Genomic DNA, 22420 nt, shown 5'->3' on the forward strand with positions numbered 1-22420 from the left:
GACATGCTTTACTCACAAACACTATTAGTCAAGGACAATGGATCATTGATTCAGGTGCCACACATCATATGGGTGCATCAAAACAAGATTTTTCTTCCATGACACATTTAGAGGTACCACACATCTTTGTAGGTGATGGTACTAAGGTGGAAGTTGAGATGCACAATGGAATGTTCAAGGATGTTCTATATGTTCCTAATCTTACCTCCAATCTTCTTTCAGTCTACCAAATGACTCACTATGGAGGTGGAAATAAAGTTAAACTTCTTCCAGATTCAGTGGTAGTGAAAAGTAGCAAGGATGACTCTATGATTGCAATAGGTGAAGCCAATCATTATTCAAGGCTTTACACTTTCTCCTCCTTTGTGCCAAAATCAAATGCAAAATCCTTGTTATTACATTCAAATGTAGAAAGCAAACTATGGCATGAGAGATTTGGATGTCTCAACTACAAATATCTTCAGCAGCTTAGCAGCAAGATAATGGTTAATGGTCTACCTCAAGTACAATTTTCAGAAGGTCTTTGTTTAGGTTGCTCACTTGGAAAACATCCAAGAAATCTTTTTGAAAAGGGGAAGTCTTGGAGAGCACAATGTGTTCTTGAAAGGTTTATAGTGTTATAGTCAGCCCATTTCCAATGCCATCATTTGGCAAGTCTCACTATGCACTCACCTTCATAGATGACTAATCTCGATTTACTTGGGTTTTCTTCATGGCTCATAAGAGTGAAGTGTTTGAAAAATTTCTCAACTTCAAGGCTCAAGTGGAAAAGCAATCAAGAAAATCCATCAATATTCTTCAAAAAAATAATGGGGGGAGTATATGAACACAAGACTAATAGACTTTTGCACTCAAGAGGGAATTGACCTTCAGCATTCACTACCATATACGCCACAATAGAATGGTGTTGCTGAAAGGAAAAATAGAACTCTCAAAGAGATGACCACTTGTATGCTACTAAAAAAGTCTCTTGATCAAGTCTTTTGGGTTGAAGTAACGAATTGTGCTAACTATATCCAGAATAGGAGTCCTCACAAAGCTTTGGATGGTATAACTCCTTTTGAAGCATGGATTGGCAGGAAACCTATGGTTAAGCACTTCATATTCTTTGGTTTTCCAACATGGGAAAAAATTCTTCTATAGAAATTCAAGGCATTGGAAGCTCAACATAAACCTTACATCTTTATTAGATATGCGGACTCACATAAACCCTACAACTTAATGGATCAAGAGACATGATATATTCTATGAGAGGAGTGTACATTTTGAAGAAACTTGTCCAAGATTTACTTCTTCAACTCCTCCTTCTTCCTCCTCCATTGAAGAGAGCGATAGTGATAATAGTGACTTGGAAGATGTTTGTCCCCAACCAACACAAAGGCATTAGCTAGTTGAGATTCAGGATACTCCTACTACATCTTCTTCCAATATACCTAGATGGGCTAAGAAGACATTGGATGTGGCATGACCATTGGCAAGGAATCCTTTAGATAATAGGAGGACAATATCATAGCACAACTCACTCCCACATGCTTATATTGCAATTTCTTTAGATCCACAAGCATTTAAAGAAGCATCAGGTATTCCAGAATGGGATTGAGCAATGGAGGAAGAATATAACTCTCATATGAGAAATGATACATGGGACTTAGTCTCTCTTCCTAAGGGAAGAAAATTGGTTCACTATTAGTGGATCTATCAGACCAAATTTGTAGCAGATGGAAGTATTGATAAACATAAGGCTCGACTTGTTGCAAAAGGTTATTCTTAGGTACCTAGCATTGATTACACTAAGACCTTTGCACTAGTAGGAAAGATGAATTCCATTCATTTGACATTAGCTATAACAGTAGCTCAGTGATGGGTTGTTCATCAGATGGATGTGAAAAGCATGTTTTTGAATGGGGATCTTCATGAGGAAATATATATGGAGCAACCATAGGGATTCATACAAGATGCTACCTTGGTTTGTAAATTGAAGAAGTTTATCTATGGACTTAAACAAGCTCCAAGAGCTTGGCGTGCCAAGATGGATTCTTTCCTTCTATCCAAAGGGTTCACTAGATGTCATTTCAATCTAAATGTCTACATTCTTTAGAGGGATGACTCTCATTTTCTTCTTATTCTTTATGTTGATGACTTGATCATTACAGGGAGAACAAAATCCATTATTGATAGTGTCAAGGCTACTTTGCAGGACAAGTTTTTGATGATAGACTTGGGACTACTACACTATTTCCTTGGTATCAAGATACATCAATCTTCATCAAGGATTACATTATCACAACCCAAGTATGCTCTTGATCTTCTTTCTCAGTTTCACATGAGTGACTATAACGCTACACCTACTCCCTTTCTTTTAGGTGTTAAGTTAGAAACAAAGTGTTCCACTCCACTCATTGATGCGACTTTGTATAGATAGTTGGTTGGAAGCCTTATCTACTTGACACATGCAGGCCCTAACATCTCATTTGCAGTTGGCATGGTTTCTTGCTTCATGCAACAGCCACATGAACTTCATTGAAAGGTAGCCAAACAAATCTTACACTGTATCTAGGGTACACATACACATGGGATACACTATGTAGCTAGTACTGAACTTTAGTTAGTGGGTTATACAAACTCAAACTATGCAGGGAACCTTGATTCTCACAATTCTAATTCAAGATATATGTTTCATCTTGGTTCTGGCCCCATTTGTTGGTAGAGTAAAAAGCAGAATACCATTTCTCTTTCATCGACTAAAGTTGAGTATCAAGGAGTTGTGACTTCAACAATAGAGGCTACTTGGTTGCAGTAGATTTTGAAAGAGTTTGGTTTTGATCTACCTAGACCTATAGTCATCCATTGTGATAACTAGAGTGCTATTGAGATCTCAAAACATCTAGTGCAACATTAGCACACCAAACATATTGAGGTTCATATGCACTACATCAAAGAGCTAATTCATGAGTAGGTCATCACATTATAGTATTGTCCTACTTAGCAGCAAGTAGCCGACATCTTTACCAAGCCCTTCACGAAGCTCAAGTATCTTTATTTGTGCAATTTCTTGGGGATGAGGGATTTTTCACCAGGGGGGGTCGCACAATCCTTCTCAGTCCTATTGTACATATCTCTCTTTTTGGAGGAGGATTTTTCCCATGAGGTTTTCCCTCTTTCTCTATTTGTAGAGAGATTTCATTGCATTTGTACTAGGGTACCTAACATGGCCTACTAGTCAGGACCCATTATGCATTTCATCATAGCTTTTGTGAGCTGAAGTGCATTCTCCTAAGTTGCACTTAAGGGGGGGTGTTAGTGTAAATAATTATTATTTACGCTTTACTTAAGTTTACTTAGGATAAATGCATTATTTTATTATTTATTAGGTTAGACACTTAGGAGTTTGCATACTCATATGAGTTGTCTTATTAACAACCCATGAGTAAGCAACTCTAATTTAGAACATGGTGTCTACAACATTGGAGTATGCATAATCAACTCAGTTGTCATGTTGACAACATAGTTGTTCGCACTCTTAATTAAGCACGTGGTGTCTACAACATAATTTTACGTGACACACCTTTGTAGGCTTATCCTCTCATCATCGCACTAACTCCTATGCTTAATGGAGGATAATCTACTTCTGATGGACATGTGCTTAGTTGTGAGGCTTATCATATGGCTAACTCCTAAACATTTTAGATGCATCCTAGAGGCCTTTATATACAGGCACTCCTAGTGTACTATACAATCAATTGAGTATCATATTGTTATTTTGATCATACTCTATTGGTCTATTTTGTGCTAGTTATTATGCTTCTTGGTCTTGGGTGATTTTTCCCTAAGGAAAATTCTTACAGTATGAAGGATAGGGAAATTTTCATCACTTTTTTTTGTAATCACTTAAGTTTCCTAAGTGAATTTCAAGTTGTAGCATGATTTCAAGTGACTGTTAGCATCCAATATAGAAAGTTGACAAAATTACTTGTAGAAATGGCTTAGAGAGAAGGAGAAATAATTGCACAAGTAGTGATTGAAGACCCAACTATGCCACCAAAAGTTCCTAGCACATTTGTAGAAGAATGGATACATATTTTGCCTAGTTCCACCAATGCCCAAAATGAAAATGATCTTTCTTTGAAAGACCCATATGCATCATGTAGAGACACAAAGGTTCCTTACAAAAATGGGTACAAATTGTGATAGTATTTCTACAAGAATAGAGCAACAAAGGTTCTAGTATGTAACTCTTGGGTAGGAAATTGGGAAAGTTAATTATGCTAGAAGTGTTTGTAGATGTGGACTTGGTGAAAGCATTAATCAAATGCTACAATCATGTTAACAAATCATTCCACATAAAAGATAGAAGTATTTTCTTATCCTTGGATAAAGAAACATTTATAGAAATATTCAACTTGGGAGGACGTATGTCATTGCCAATTGAGATAGAGAAATTGAATGCAAATTTCAAGAATAATAAGAGTTTCTAAATGGGTAGGAATATGACCAAGCACACTCCTTCGTTAAAGAAGAATGTGGGAGACATTCTAAAGAAGAAAGATATTGAAAAGATTATGCCCTTGGAATTCTTCCAAAGATACTTTCAAAATACTATGTTTGGAATCAATAAAGCCCTAGTTTCAGATGGAACCATGAATGCTTCAGGAGCACATTATGCCATGGCTTTAAATATCCAAAACCTAAATCATAATGTTGGGTATGATTTTGTGGAATATATCATTGATAGAATCCATAAGGAGATCACTGCTGCCTAGAAATGAGAATTGAAGGATTTTAAATTCCATCATTATTCCCTAATCATGCATTTGATCATGTTCAAGCATGCTAATATATTTGATCAGAGCTTCTTTGAGTCTATACAAGAAAAGGGAGAAAGACCGCCACTACAAAGATGGATAAGGGTATGTAAATTTTTTACCCATATTCTAATGTCATTTATGCTTATAATGATTTTTTTAATCTAGTTTTAAAATTGATAGGTTTTCTAATTGAAAGAATCCCTAGGAGTGTTAGAAATGTTGTTAAACCTAAAATATGTGTTGATGTTGGAAAGCAATTAACATATGATTGGGGAAGTGTTTTCTTGTTTGAGGAGTATATTGTTATAAGGATCTTTGGATGCCCTCAGCCACCCCATATCCTACCCCTGAGAGGTTAGGGTTTGTAGAAGTATTTTGGCAACTGATTTATGTTAGTGTAGTTTTTTATTTTTCCTATTTTGCTAGGTTTTTCCTACACTTTTAATAATCTTGCTTAGGTTAATAAAGCATGTCTTATTAGGTGAATGGTTGTGAGGTGTCACCTTCCTACATGTGAGCATCCATAGCTATCTTGGGAAGATACTTTTCTATCTTTAGTCCAATAGATGGTTGCTCCTCATTGGTTGGTGTTGCCACCTCCTCCCTCTTCCTAGCCTATATAAGCATGCTACCTGGCTTGTATTTGCATCTCTTGTTTTTGCATCCTCTTAATGCTATTTTGCTTCCAGCATTTGCATTACTCTCTTGGAGACTAACTCTATGATGCTATTTTGATTTTGTATCATTTGCATTCATAGTTTAGATATTTATTCTTTGCACTAGTTTTCTGAGTTATTAATCTTATCAGATTCTAACATGGTATCAGAGCTTTTCCATGTGCAAGAGTAGATTTTAGTTTACTTATTTGGCGGGGGGCGCAAATAAACTATATTGTAGTTTTTTGAAAAATGAAGTATGCTTTTCTCTTGCATCTTTGGATGATCCTGAGAATTAGAAAAGTTTTGACAAAAACATTTTTTCTCTGGGGTTTCAATCTCAAATCTGACAACCAACTTGCATATTTGGAGTTTTCAATCAGTTTTGCAAGTTTCAACATGCCATTGATGGACTTAGGAAGCTGATCTAGCATTTGCATGTCATATTGTAGTTGCTGGGGTCATTTTTTGATTTTTGGAGCCATTTTTTTTTTGTTAAAGGCGTCTGATTTACACTACAACAACATCTTTTGTACATCAGCAAGGAAAACGCTTTTTGGGTTTTGTTCGCAGCACCAAAAAATCATCTGGGTATCTTTTAGATTTTGCATGCAATGTATATATTTTGCAAGATCTAGCGTGGAAAGCTACAGCAATACCCCTCTCCATTGGCAATCGCAGATTTGAAAACACTTTTCAAATGTCTTGTTCTTGCTCATATGGACTCCGATTTTGATGATTCTTGTTATGAACTTGGCTATTTTTTTGTGCTCTATCCACTAGTGGAGTTGTTTTTTGATTTTCATGCATGAATTCTTCAGAAATTGCAGATTCTTAGCCGTGACTATGCACAGTTCTCGTTTTGGAAACTTTGAAAGATCATGACTTTCTCATACGACCTCGTATCAAGGCGATTCTTTTTTTGAAAGTGCATGATTTTTTGAGTAGATCACAGTGGTGCTATTTACTTTTTTGATTATTGTGCCCAAGTTTCACTTTTAGCATATGCTCTTCATGAAGGTATGTAATCCATTGAAATCAAGACCACTAAGTATTTCTTTCTAGTAGTAGTTGTAAACGAACTAAAATAAAGTGTCAAATCATATTTCTTTGTGGGGGGGGGGGGGGGGGCATTTTCGTGGTTGGGTTCTCTTCTTTCTAGCATTTATTCTCTGCATTTCTTCATCATGGATCAAACAAATATGCCCATCCTAAATCCATACAATTACTTTGAGTGGAAATCAAGCATGACAATTCACTTAAGGAAAGATGGATTAAATAGGATAACTATGGGACTTGAAACTGAACCTACTAAAGATGAAGATAAGCCAAGTGGTTTAACAAATGTGATGAGGCATTTGGAACATTGTGTTTGTCTGTTTCTCCTGACTTGCTATTTCACATTGAGTCTTTGGATACACCAAATGAAGTATGGACAAAGCTAGAAACACTATTTGACACACAAGATTCAATGAGGGGTCATATGTTGGAAAATAAATTAATTAGTTTGAGTCCAGGCAATTTCAACACAATCCAAGATTTTTTCACCAAATTGAAATCACTAAGGCTGCAATTAAAACAATGTGGAATTGAAAAGAAAGATGAACAACTGATTCTTAGTATTCTCTCTAAGCTAAGTTCAAAATATTCTGTGTTTGTCTCTACCTTCTATGCTACTAAGGGTGCACTTGGTACTCAATTCACCATGCCATCTTTAGATGATTTTGCTGTCAATCTCACTCAAGAATAGGACAAGCTAATCCAGATGGGCATTCTTAAGTCCTCTAAGTCACATGCCTTGGCTGCCAACCAAGGCACAAAAGAACAACAAGGACAAAGTAGTAACAACAATAGTAAGGACAAGAAACAAAAGAATAGCGAGGAGAAGAAGGATCAGATGCTAGTTTCTTCAAAAGCAACTATTGATACACCATCTTCCAAGAGTGATAAGCCTAAGAAAGAAAAGGTCAAATGTGCCTATTGTAAAAGACCTAGTCATGATGAACATAAATGTTTGCAGAAACAACTTGATCACTTAATATACATTCTTGAGAAGAATAATATCAGTGTTCCTGACTCTATCAAACAAAGTTCTAATGAAGGGTCTAACAAAGAAAAAGAAAATAGCAAGGGGAAAGGAAAGGGCAAGGCCCTTTTTGCAGTTGCTTCCTCACCATCCTCTTGGGTTCTTGATTCGGGTGCTTTACACCACATGGCTTCATCTAAGGAAGAACTTGCATCTTTGGAGCCGTGTACCATGCCTTCTATTTTGATGGGTGATAAAACTCTTGTTGAGGTGTGTGGGAGAGGGTCTATTGATGTGGGGGATGGCACATTCCATGATGTTCCTTATGTACCCTCATTGTCAACTAATCTCCTATCGGTAAACTAAATCACTTACACAGATTTAGGCAAGCGGGTTGATTTCACTCCTGATTTAGTGGAGATATGTGAGTTGCACAATGATTCTACAGTTGCAGTTGGGAGAGCAGATCATCAGTCACGACTCTATATGTTTTCTCACTTTGTTTCTGATCCTCCTTTGATTGTTTTGCTCACTCACTTTAATGATGTGAGCAGATTATGGCATGAGCGGTTTGGCCATCTTAAATTTCACTACTTGCATCAGCTTAACCAACAGAGCATTGTCACAAGGTTGCCTTCTACTTTGACATTGGAGTCACTTGGAATATATGATAGATCTTATGATGGGTCAGATTCACTTGAGCAGTCTTCTACCTCCACTTTTGATGCAGAGAGTGATTCAGAGGACTCACCTCCTTCCTCTCCTAGTCATCATTCACAGGTTGATGATTCTCCTCTAGATTCTCCATCTTTTGGTCTAGTTTGGGCTAGACAGACCTTGCAGTTTGCAGGTGATTGGGTTGGGGATCCATCAGACACCAAGCAGACTCGTTCACAATTCCAAGATGCTCTACATATCTTCATTGCTACTACCTTAAATCCACGGTCCTTTCATGAGGCTTCTGGTATTTTTGAGTGGGATACAACTATGCAGGAAGAGTATAGTTCCTTGATGAGGAACCACACTTGGGATCTTGTCCCTTTTTCTAAGGGAAGAAAAATTGTTCGATGTAAGTGGATCTACCAAAAAAAATTTGCAAGCTTTGCTGGGGGTATGGGATGCTTCATCTTTTGGGGGGGGCGCTTCCTCTCACTTGGAGTCCTAATTTTCTTTGGGGAGTCTCTTTTCTCTCTCTTTTGGGGAAATTTTATGTACATGGGTACCTCATTAGGCTTGACTTGCTGGGACCCATTTCTACATCCACCTAAGCTTCGCTTATGGGGGGGTGTTAGTGTAGTTTTTTATTTTTCCTATTTTGCTAGGTTTTTCGTACACTTTTAATAATCTTGCTTAGGTTAATAAAGCATGTCTTATTAGGTGAATGGTTGTGAGGTGTCACCTTCCAACATGTGAGTATCCATAGCTATCTTGGGAAGATACTTTGCTATCTTTAGTCCGATAGATGGTTGCTCCTCATTGGTTGGTGTTGCCACCTCCTCCCTCTTCCTAGCCTATATAAGCATGCTACCTAGCTTGTATTTGCATCTCTTGTTTTTGCATCCTCTTAATGCTATTTTTCTTTCAGCATCTGCATTACTCTCTTGGAGACTAACTCTATGATGCTATTTTGATTTTGTATCATTTGCATTCATAGTTTAGATATTTATTCTTTGCACTAGTTTTCTGGGTTATTAATCTTATCAGATTCTAACAATTTCTTTGAATAGAGAATACTTGGGCAAATGTGCCAAGAAGGGAACCTTTTTGTGTAGATGCACTAGGGTATGAGATTTTAAAATAGGTAAAAATTCCATTGAGTCCAAAACAATGCATTTTTGAGAAATTATAAACTCGCATAGGTGTAATGTTAATTTTTAAGAAATTATACATGCATGTTAGTTTATAGGTGTAATAGAGATATATATAGTCACTCACATATTTGTACTTATATATATCCTTTTATATTTGTATATTATTATTATTATTTCCTTTTACATTTTCATTTATATTTATATTTTTATATCTTAATTCCCCCTTTTTAGTGTCTTAATGCTTGGTTTTTAGTATTTTGTCTAGGTAATTGAACTTTTTCTCTTGAATTCCTCTCTTTTTCTTGTTCTTTCTTCTTTGCTTCTCACACTTCTCTCAATCTACATGCCCCTCCTTATCATACCACTTTTCCCTCTTCTTATACCCCCTTTGGCCTACAATCTTATTCTTTATGACATTCTTACACTCTCTCATCCTAATGATGGATGATGGAGTATGATCCAAAACATTGATGGTAAAAAAAATTTACACAATCTTGGCCCAGGAAAATAGTTGCATAATTCATGGATTGTGAAAATCTCATTACTGCAAAATTATAAGCTGCCAACTAGGCTAGCCAGAACTTATGATCCATTCAATGTAGTCAGATATGCCTTGAAGAACATGAGAGGGTACAATTTTCCTCCCACAAAACCTATGTGGGAAAAAGATGTTATTGTTGATAGGTTAAATGAGGATATCTATAGGGAAAGGATGGTGAAGTATAGGGATATTTTCAATTTTAAATATGAAACGAGAAAAGCAAATCCATCATTCAAAGGTTTTTATCCTGATAAAGACTATTGGTCCAAATTGGAGAAATGTTTGGAGAATTTCGATGAATTAGTATTTCAAGTCCTTGAGGCAATCAGAAAAAAGATTTTCCTTGAGTATTCAGATGATGAGATTATGGTTGAGGCCTCTAATGATGAGGACTAGGTTGAAGAAGATATTCCTGAAAGTTCTGAGTGGGCAGAACAAAGACAAAAAAGGAAAAAGATGGTGGAATTGCCCAAAAAAGCTCAGCAAAAAGCCCTCTAGATTCTGCCAAGGGACAATAAATACTTTGATGACATAAGAAGGGGGTTTTTAATATCTCAAGCATTAGAAGATGAGTAGAAACTGAAGAAACTACAACTAGAGGTGCAAATGGTTAATGATAGGATTATTGAAGCTCATGAGTTTATGAGTGATGTCAGTTTTATCAAATTTGATAAATTAAAAAATGTATTCTTTAAAATAAAGCAAAATGAACTAGCTCTATAAATAAAGCTAGGAGATTTTGATGAAGTAGTAGTTGAATTAGTGTAGAAGCTATGGGAATATGATCCTGGCATTGAAACCCTCATTGTTGAAGAGGCAAGAGATATGGTGATAAGGAGAGATATGATTATTTTCCTAGGATGGGATATGAGCTCATCTATTCTATTGGATCAAATGAGGAGATATGAGAGATCAATTTCATTTGAAGATGAAAATCATATGGAAAGCTAAAAGAGTCAGGATATAACATAGATGCTCAAATGATGGCAATATGGAGTTTAGCTCCAGAGCATGATAACCCTACCCTCATGGAGATCAAAGAATCCTTTAGGGGGAATGTCATTTTCTGGCATGCACAATCTACTTCTAGTGATCAAATAGATGGGATGCATAATTCAATAGCATTGATGGGCAAGAATACGATGGATACTCTTCAGGCCTAGCTAGAAAGAACATATGAAAGATTTATCAAGACAAGGAGAAGCTATAAAGAGGAAATGAAGAAAACATATGTCTTGGAGCAAAAGACTACTAAGCTGGAAATGGAAGTAGCATCATTGAAGAAAATTGTTAAAACTGCTAAAAAAACTCCATGACAAAGGTGTACAGACATAAAGCCAAGCACTTGAAATAAGGGAGCCACCAAGTCATGCAATGGAAGTTGATGAAGGAGACTTAGAAGCAAGCAAGGATGTAGAAATTAGAACAATGAAGAACTTGTTGATTCATAAGATAAATACACTAAAGACAATCTCTCAGAACATGCATAACAGTTACCTTGCATTAGGAGTTGAATATAGGTGTTAAGAGGCTATGAGGCTATTGCTCTGTTATCTCCACATTTTAGTACATGGGGCCCTTACATGCAATTCTTTGACAGTTTAGTCCCTTTGCTACCTCAGAAGAAATACTTACCAAAAGAAACCATTGTAAAAACCAAGAAAATGATCCATAAAATAAAAGAATTAAATGGTTTCTTTGGTGATAAGATGCAACTAATCCAAAATAAGATGAAGAAAATTTTTGTGGGTACTCCTAATTTTGTACCCACAATTTTGGATAGTGAGGGCAAGGTGAAACATTGGGTAGAATGGTAATCTTCTCTTGATGTAATTCTTGATCATCCTAGGTTTTTGTCTTATTGCAATAATGAAGCAAGTGCTACAACAGTATATGATATGATTGATATGCTTTACAAGATAGAAGTTGAGATGTCTACAGTAACTGTTGAAGTCAAAGCAATAATAGATGCCAAGTGGATCAAATGCTTAGATGAATTGGAGGCAATCAGTAATGCCACTTGGCTGGATGTGGATACAAATATTACTATGTGGGAACTTATTGCAAACATCAAAACCCTACCATCTAGTGATAGTGACTAGTGTAGCAAAAAGGTGTAGTTAGGACGCAGTTAAAGGCATAATGGACAAAGAAAAGGCATGGATGGTGATACGAGCTAAAGACAAACCAAGTTTGCTAAAGAGATATATGTTGACAAATGACACCTACCAGTTTTTGGAACTACATCCAAAGCTTTGATCCAAGTATAGAGAATGTTTTGTATTGTAAAAAAATAGAAATACCTTTATATTTGTTTTCAAATAGTTTTTTGACAAGTGTCCTCCCATTTGAAGCTTGTTGCAATCCTTTAATAAAAATAATTTTCAAGATGTGGAGTTAGGGTCTAAAATCTATATAATTTTTAGTGTTATGCTAGTCTTGCATTCAATCTAGTTAATCTTTGTGTCAATTTTGTGATGTATTCATCTGCATATCTGAGAATACGAGTGAATATCGAATGATAAGTTGTCATGTTTTGAAGTATTTCTAAGTTTACATCAATATTTTGTGATTTTCAAGGAGAATTAATACAAAAGGAGTGTTCTGCTATATCTTTTTTCTCTAAATTTTGTCTCTATTGTTGTATGTTGGTTATGTTGAGATGGTATGAACAAGGTTTATGCAATTTAATGCAACTAGGATAGGTTGTATATCAATTTGTTGTCGCTTTTAATTCAAGGAATTAAGTAAATGCTTCAATGAATTAGTAGGATTTCTAGTCATATAAGAAGGATATTTATAAGAATGGGGTTTAGGGTTAATTGTTGATATAATTGATTGTAAGGCAATTAATTCGGTCAAAATTTGTTGGGTAGACTCTGAATGCCAATGAATAGGGCACTGATCATATATTCAGTTACATGTTGAAGAGATCATAAGGTTGCAATGAAGCATAAAATTCAAAATCAAATCAATTTTTACTTTCATGTATGAAGAGTTTAATTGTTGGTTAGCACTTATTTGCAATAATATTTAAATGTTATAGTTAGTTGTTATAATCTAGAATTATTTGCAAAAGTTTCAGAAGAATTGTGACCATTTTTCTGCAATAAGGGATAAAAGTGAAAGAGAAGGAAAGTATTAGTGAGCACATGATTCGATGTCAAGATCCATAAAAATAGTCATATATTTGCTTATCCCTCAGGGGCACCCACTTGGGTTTTGCAAAACCAAAAAGAGTAGAGAATCTTTGAGATTCTATTGATGTTGGTCCATATTTGAAGAAGTTCATGCTGATCATAGGAAGTAGCTAAACCTTAGGCATGTTTTTATCTTCTAAACCCTGGTGTTAGGTTTTCTGTTGCCTAGTAGTTTTGAAACACCAACAGAAGCAACATCACAAGTTATGACTTTGGAGAAGATAATGGTTGAGCAACTTTAGGACTTGCAAAGTGGTAATTTTTGAAATGGGGGGTTCATAAGCCACGATTAACACCTTTACATATAGATACCATATGTGTGGCTATTGGCCTTGTAGATTTTATATGTTGGGATAAATAAAATGAGTTATCCTAGTTTGAGGGTGATGATTGTAGACTTGAAAATTTGTTAGTTCAAAATATTTTGAGGGTTTAAATCTATCTCTCCCTTTTTGTTTGTCAAATAATTAACTAGCTTGTCTACTACAAAAAAATTATGTTTGTTTATATAGTATCTAGTAGTTTATTAAGGATTTAGTTGGAAGAACAATGGTAAAGACAATTTCATCTCATTTGGATAGATTATGGTTTTATCTAGTTTTATTTTTTTGTCTAATTTAGAGGAGTCATTACAAGTGACCTTCAATTTCTTCCTCAAATTTTTTTCTAGTCACACAAGCTCTTCTTACATGTCATAAATGACCTAAAAAGGTCCCACAACAAAATGAGAGATGGATAATCAACTTCAGGGGGAATCATAATTGACCATACTAATCTCGATACCTATGTCACCCACACAATTCTAAATACCTAAGTTATAATTGAGCATGGGTCATATATTCTAATAAACATCATTCTAGCTATAGTTTTATGTCATTTTTCAATTTATGGTCCAAGCCTTTAGAACCTGTTAGATATTCCAACCAAGATGCACAAAATTTTAAAAGCATGTTGTTACCCCTCCAATAATAATTTATCTAGTAGGAGAATACATAAGATATTCACTTTAACTAATAGACCTCTTAGTAGAACTAATCTAGCTCCAAAACATTGGTCAAGTTGACTAGAAAAGTTACAACTTGTGGTTGAGAAGCCACCAATAGGTCCACAAAATTCGTTGGTATAAGTTTTATTAAAAAAAAAGAAATGGAACCAAAGATGAATAATTGCTAAACTATAGTATAAGCAAGCTCAAATGCATGACAAGTTCATATAAAAAGTCTTCGTAAGATGTCAAATACTTTTGAAGATACAATGAGAACCTAAGCACATATACTCTAATTAGACCTGTTAAAATATCAATGCTAATGATCCTTCCCTCCTTCCCCTCTAATGAAGATTCAAATGAATAAATATTAATATATACCACTTCTATTAAATATAAGGTTTTTTCCCCTTAAATCTCCATCATTAGAATGCTAACAATTAATCTCTCCATCCACAAAGAAATTTGATTAAATAATCAAATATATTACTTGAATTATTTTTCTTACATCTTTGCCATTGATATCTGACTATCATATATGCCACCAAAATACAAAGTCTTGATCACTATAAGAAAAGCACAAACAGGGGAGATGGTCCCACAATGGAACTAGCACCAATATTGAGGATAGTAATCAAAATGAGCTCTTTACTGGAGCATTAAAAGAAAAAGACATATATCAATGCTCATCTCTAAAAACATTTCCTTAAATTTGAAGAAACAACCAATTATGTGATGTTGTGCATCAATGCACCGATATACATAACTTGGTGCACAACTATGGGTCTAACGTTTTAGGGGAACAATTTTGGACATGTCAACAAAAAAAACATGTTCACATTGCATCATATTTTGAGGAGGTGGATTAAAAATCAAAATTTCTAAGGATAGGGCTTTACACTTAAATTGCTATACAAAGTTGATAGTGAATTGAAATACCCACAAAAGATTTTGGAAAGCACAAAGAGTGGATTGAAATGCCCACATAAGATTTAGGGTCCGTTTGGTTCGTGGAATTTACAAAACCTGAATTTCTACAAACCTTGGTTTAGCCAAATCAAGGTTTTGTATATCTTCATTCTGATTTTTGGGATTTTACCGAAACCATTTGTTTCACTCAGAAGATATGTGTGAAGACACATTTTTATGCGTAAGCTTGGAGTTGAAGGCAAATTTCAAAAAATAGTCCAATCTATTGTTTTTACACTCCTTAAAAAACAAAACCAGGTTTTGATTTTCAATTCCTACTTTTTTTAGAAAGTTGAAAAACCTGATTTTGAGGCAAAATTGGAAGTCCTGTATACTAATTCTATTTTGCAAATTTTGAAACAAATGCACAAATTTTCAAATCCGGATTTTGAAAAAACCAATCCCTGTCATCTTCTAGTAACCAAACGGATCCTTAGTGAATTCAAATACCCAGTAAGATTTTGGGAAGCATAAAATTAGCATATATGCTGCCAAGATAAGAAGCCTTACAACACAAAGGCACCAATAACTAGCAAGATTGGTACCTACTGAAATTTATTGTCATTTCTTACAACACTTGAAGAAAAGCACCAATAGCTATACTGCCTTGTAACTTTGTTCCCCTCTTTCCATCCACAATCCCCGTAGCGTGGAAAAAAAAAACACCATCTAAAATTTAGGGCCTTCTAATACACATCTAAAGTTCAGGGCCCTTTAATGTAGGATGACTTCAAATCTAATTTCATTGATCAGGAATGACGATGAGCATTTATGTACCACCCATTGTAATTAGCTTTGTATTGAAAAAAGTCTGGTTCCATACTGATATGAAGATTATCCCTAGCCAGGATACCTAGAAGAGTCAACCTCGTGTTCCAAGCAATTGAGAAATTGAATGCCCTCATACGGACAAATAATATCTAAATTCAATGTAACATTAAATTGTACTTTGCCAAATATGCACTGAGCGCACAAACCGTGAAAGGCTGCATTTCCACCAGTGTCCACATTGAATGCCCAAAACTGCCCTCCTAGAAGTAACCATTTAACGAACGCTTCAATAAATGCTGAAACAACCCATTTCTTAGGGTGCAATTTAAACCCCCCCAACACGCAGATTTTATTGAAACTTTAGTGAGAGTGATGTAAGCGGTGGTTCACCTCCATAATTTATGGAACAGTTAAATCTCACGAGCTGACAATTACATTGATTTTACTGCATCCACCAAGAATTGGTAATAAATAACAATAGGTGCAATTAGTAAGGAGGGCATTTGCATTGATTGGGGATTTGAGCGTTAGGATGAAGGGTTTGGTCCAATTTAACTTGCCACCATTAATGGTGTATTTAAAGCTTCCCACTATCAACTTTAATGTGATAGCCTACTACATTCAATAGCAGTCCTGAGTGCAGATGTGTCTACGTGCATGAATAGAGACAGCCATATCAGAAACTTCTTTTTATGCTCTCATATGCTTCCCACTTGTTTTTTTATTTAAATTTGCCCTCTTGCCCACCAAAATCTATTCTTTTTGTCTTTAGAGCTGTAGGTGGTAGTACCCTTCCCTTCATGAAGGAATGAATATCAACTCTCATGGGTATATGAGTTTTATATTTGCAGGATAAGCTCTAGGTAATTCTCTATGTTCATCCCTCTTCGCTTTTTTTAGTGTCATGGATATTGTTTTAAAGAGGATTGCTGGTTGTTGGCATGATCAGTTTTTTATAACAGATGGAGAAGAAAATGTGTTCTGCAAGATTTTGTTGATCGTCTCTAATATAGATGGAGAATTCTTGTTTCTTTCTTCTTCTTTTCATGTTGGGTGGTATGCTTGTTCTCGTGATATAGATAGACAATTCTCGAATTCTCTTCTTCATTTCATGGTGGGTTGTATTGCTTATTTGGTTTCTATATAGATAGAGAAGAATTCTTTGTTCTTTCCTTTTAGGTTTTATTGTTTGTTCGGTTTTTATATAATAGAGAATTACTTGTTCTTTCTTCTCCTTTTCATGGTGGGTGGTATTGCTTGTTGGCCTCCATATAGATAGCCAATTCTAATTTCTTTCTACATGATGGGTAGTATTGCTTGTTGGTTTTGATACAGAGAGGATTCTTAAATTTTTCGTATTGCTTGTTGGCTATGATATACTTAGAGAATTATTGTTTCTTTCTTCTTTTCATGGTGGGTGGTATTTGCTTGTTGGCTATCATATACTTAAAGAACTATTGTTCTTCTCTTCATGATCGGTGGTATTTGCTTGTTGGCTGTAATATACTTCCAGAATTATTGTTTCTTTCTTATTTTCATTGTAGGTGGTATTTGCTTATTAGCTTTGATACAATTACGAAATTTGATTCACAGATGGGAAATGAAGTTGATCATTTATGTTTTGCAAAAAATTTGCTTTTTTATTTATGTATATATGTAGATAGAGAATTCTTATTCTTCTATTTTCATTTCAATAGTGAGTGGTATTGCTTGTTGGGGTTGACACAGATAGAGAATTCTTATTCCTTCCCTTTTCTTTTCATAGAGGATGGTATTGCTCGTTGGCTTTGAAATAGATAAATAATTCTTATTTCTTTCTTCTCTTATTCATGGTGGGTAGTATTGTTTGTTAGGTATTGTTTGATCAATTCGATTGGTAACATATAGGAAAGATTTGTTCTGCAGTTAATATTGATAGAGAATTCTCCTTCCTTAATTGCTGGCTTTTATGGAGTTAGATAAATGGAAAAGGAATTTTGATCGTTTTGATCAATTTAATTATTTAAGCACCAGTGAAATCTGGCTGTAGGTATTGGAAGGTTATTTTTGTTCTGTTGGTTTGTGTGCTTTGATATGTTTTGAATGTGAGAATTGTATTTTTTTTTCAAGCAGGATTCCTAAAGCTATTAGAATACATAATTATATTATTCAACCTACTAAAATTCTTATCAGGGCAGACAGTCTGAATGTGGGAGCCGAGTCTTGTGTATATTGCTTACCTTTGGATTATTTAGATAAGTATTTGTAATTATAAATTTTGTTGTTAGGTATTCTAAAATGAATACCTAAATCCTACTATTAGAAGATTTTTGATATAGTTAAATTGTTAGAAGTATTGATATTCTTATTTGGGTATTCATTTTGTAAGGCTGGAGTAGAGTCATATGCATATTTCTTTGCGTTTGCATTAATTGCGTAAATTTTCCTTACAGCTTTGAACTTGCTGACTTTAGTGAATCGTATTGCAGTCAAATATATTCAAATTCTATTATTAGATATACTAATATGATAGGAAGGGAATTTTATGCTTTTATTCTTCACATAGTTCTGGTTACACAATTGAATTCACGTTTTACCAGAGGTATTTGAATTCAAATATACAATTTCTGAAGTTTCTAAATTTTACTGTATAAGTTGTTTCCATGTTTAAAATCAAGTCCTATTGATCGTCAGATACCTCAATATGGTTTATTATATTTAATTATCATGGTCAGTACTGAAGAATTATTTATTCCATCGATTCTTAATGTTTTTTATTGTGATATTTGAATTTTGTCATCACATAACTAAGATGGCTTACACCCTGTTTTTTATTTTGGCTAAATGTTCGAGTGTGAGAATTTTGACTGGGTTTGGACAATTGAGGTTCATTGAAGATCAATTATTTTATAAAAAGCTATTAAGTTGCTCATCATCTTTAAGAAAATGCTTTGAAATAGTTTAATATAAATTTCTATCCCATCTAATTCCAGTCAGATGCTATGAAAATATTGCAGGGAGTGCTATTCTAATAGAGAAGACCTAGGCACCTGAAGGACAGCTTTACCAAGGTGAACCTTTGATCACATGTAATATTATTTTATTAGTTACATTAAAGTTTTAGTGGGAGCTGGTATAAGTTTTCCACATTTAATATAGTATACACAATTGTCTGTTGATTCAGTTGCATATGTTCATATCACTTTTCTATATAAAAAAACATATGCAATTGCAGACACTATCTTTTAAAATTCTTTATGTTTTAAATCTCAACTGATTACGTTCACTTATCATACCCACTCAAAGATGTAACTGAATATTCAATTGTTCTCTTTACTGGGTATGAAAAATCTGTGTATGCTATGTCACATCTCTCGTTGAATCATCTGTGTATGCTATGCCACATCTCTTGTTGACTCATCTGTTATTGAATCAAGTGTGCATGTTTTAATATTATCTTATACCAAAAAAACAAAAGATACATATACATAGTTAAATTGTAGGAGTTGTCTTTTTGAACGCTTTCAATGTTTTAAATCTTAATCGATTATGTCCACTTCTCATACTCACTCTGAAGATATTAAAGAATATTCAATTCTCCTCTGTTTAACTAGGTCTGAAAAATCTTGATGCATTTGGCTAAGGCCAATACCAATATGGCAATAGACAGTCTTGGGAGGAAAGAAAGACTTGATATGAAGGCCGAGCTTAGTTTGTCACCTCCATCACTTGGGAGACAGCTTGGGTTATCTCAACCAAAGGCAGAAGAAAACATATTGAGGAAAAGAAAATGGGAACAAAGCAAGACTCAGGAGCATCAGTATCTCCTCACTCCAGGGAAATTCAGATGCAATAACTCAAGCAGAGGTGTGGACCTCCAAATGGAATCACCACTCCCCTTAGATTGGGAGCAATATCTAGATCTTAATGTAAGCCATTTTTTCCCTTTTGAATTCAAATTATTATATACAGTATTTTTACAATGATTCTTAAACATCACATATGAAGGAAGAAATTAAGTTCGAAAAAAATAAAATTAAGAAATTAAGTTCGAAAAAAAAAGCTAATTTTATGTATTAAATACTTTCAACTTGAAAATCAAGCTTTAGTATGTGATGTTTCAAGCACATCTGTACACATAATTGTGTCACATTCATTATATCTAAACCTTAATGCATGTACATTTTTGCCTTGTGAATTCAAGCTACAATACCATTTTGAACTTATAATTGTTTAAGATTCTTCATAACTGATCATATTTGTTGGTCTGATCTTAACAGTCAGGAGAGATATACTACATGAACAGAAGAACTCAAGAGAAAACACGTCATGATCCAAGGCAAAAGGTGGACTTGGAGCTTAAGATTTCTTCTGAGACAACATTTGATCATTTTCATGGAAGACAGCAGCAACAAGGATTGAGAAAATCTATAAACAATGAGATGTTTGCCGCAGCTTGTGCACAATGTCATATGTTTGTGATGTTATCCAAGAATTCTCCATCATGTCCAAACTGCAAACATGTACACCCATTAAACCAATCGTTCCCTAGTGTCAAAGAAAAGACCGTAAATTTGTTTGTATAATTTAATCAAGTAAATGTACAGAGGCGGGTAAGAATAGGGTTCTTCTTGTTTGTTTGGTTTCATATTTACCTAGGAAATTGCACGCATTCCACAACCAAGCTTTGAATTCTGGAGGACATAATAAATTTGATAGTACGTTATAACTACCTCTCTCACCCAGTCTCTTGGAAAGAGCAAAACTATAAAACTACATGGCAATGAGAAGTCGAAGCACAGGCCGGCCTGTTCCCATGTTTATTTTGTAATACAATGCATTATATATAGTTGTTGATAGTTTTCATGTTCTACTTTTGTTGTACCTTTATATTCAATCGCAATGTGATACCGATCAAAGTAGTTGGCACTCCCTTAGTACACTTAAAAAATTTAGTACTCCATGTTGGTTCCATAATAGATCATTGAATATATTATTATAATAATAATAATTAGTTTGATAGAAAAGTTATAATTAATATTTTTATATTGCAATTAAAAATAATAATTAACTATTATTTTATCGTGTTAAATACAAGTTTTGATCAACTAAGTGAATTTAGTTCAAATTCAATTAATTTTTGTAATCTTTGATATTTAATCATCACAATTATTATTCTATTTTCTCAACTCTATTTTCTTGATTTTTAAAGTCTTGTACTACAGTTTAGGTTTTATATTTAATAAAATGGTTCATTTTAGATCATTTAGGATAATCAAATCTTATTGTAAATCTTATTGTACTTGCCATAGCTAGTTTTATATTATAAAATATTCTTAAAAATAACTTATCTGAATTTGCAGGTGTTAGAGACCCCTAATTAAATAATACTAACTATAAAACTAATAAGCAAGAACACCTAAAACCAACTATTTTTAAAATTAAACTACATTAATGGAGAGATATAGTTAAGGTGCAATATGGAAATTGGATTTATAAAAGGAGAGTGGAATTTTTTAAAGTAAATTAATTGACACTCGTAAAATCTATACATCTAAACTTTACCATCTCCTTAGCTGCATGAATGGTTGGTTATAGACATACATCACAATATAAATATGGAATTTTGTCAAAATATAAGAACTTTACAAATACTATGACAAACGATAGTTTTTGTAAACATTCTAGATATAATATACAAAAGTATTAACTATAATAGTCTATTTTATCTACATTGTGTACAGTACATATTTATTCTATTTACTATAATTATATAATACATATTTATTCTATTAATTATAATTACAACGGTAAGTACATGTGACTATGTAACACTTGTTAAAAAGACGTCAACATTTAAAGTATTTCAATTAAGTATTTGTATAAATCTTAATTTTACTTATACAACACACTTTAGTTAAGAACATTTTGCTGAGAATTGTTTGAGTTTTGAGTTTGTTGAAAACAATTGGTTAATTGTGTATTGTCTTTGATGTTACACAAAATGTCATATCTTTACTGGTTAGTGTATGTCGAGCTCACTTAGGGATTGAAGATAATTTTTTGTGTCTACCGAGCATTCTAGAGATTCCTAAGATGAACTTGATACATTGCCAAATCCAATTGGAAGTCAGCGAACTTTACCTCCCGAGTCCCCAAAATCTCCAAAGGCTATTGAGTTGCAACTAGTGTAACCTGAGTCATAGTTTGGAGGACTTGTGTTGCAGTCAGAAGCTATCGAATTGTTGCCAGAGCAAACCGAGTCTGGTGGACCAAAGTCACAGACAATGTGACCGAAACTTGATATAGAAGATCATGGAGAAGGTAGTGGAACAAGTTCTAAATCCAAAGTACCTGTGTTAGCAAGATATGTTAGAAGGCACCATGCACCTAATCAGATCATTGGAGACAAGTCAGATGGAACAATGACAAGAAACAGATTGAAAGGTACATGTTTTCTTACTGAATTTGAACCTAGATCAGTGAAAGATGTTTTGGATAATGAAAGTTGGATTGAAGTTATGAATGAAGAGATAGAACAAATAGAGAGGAATAAGACTTGGACTCTTTTTCCTAGACCCAAGGGTAAAAATGTAATTGACACAAAGTGGGTTTTCAGAAATAAGCTAAATGAAGATGGAGAAGTTTCTAGAAATAAAGCAAGATTTGTATGCAAA

General features: G+C 34.3%; 1 protein-coding gene across 1 annotated transcript; it reads left to right on the forward strand.

Moving 5' to 3' along the window:
• Positions 1-16260: 16260 nt before the first annotated feature.
• Positions 16261-20616, forward strand: LOC149562479 (uncharacterized). The gene is made up of 4 exons (XM_089823885.1): positions 16261-16627; positions 18761-18814; positions 19358-19672; positions 20024-20616. Exons 3-4 carry the CDS (start codon positions 19373-19375, stop codon positions 20327-20329), a joined length of 606 nt encoding a protein of 201 aa, XP_089680011.1. The 5' UTR covers positions 16261-16627; positions 18761-18814; positions 19358-19372; the 3' UTR covers positions 20330-20616.
• Positions 20617-22420: the final 1804 nt, after the last annotated feature.

This window comes from Cupressus sempervirens, chromosome 4, assembly GCF_028749045.1.
Source record: "Cupressus sempervirens isolate cs-2001-9-10 chromosome 4, ASM2874904v1, whole genome shotgun sequence".
Classification (NCBI taxonomy): domain Eukaryota; kingdom Viridiplantae; phylum Streptophyta; class Pinopsida; order Cupressales; family Cupressaceae; genus Cupressus; species Cupressus sempervirens.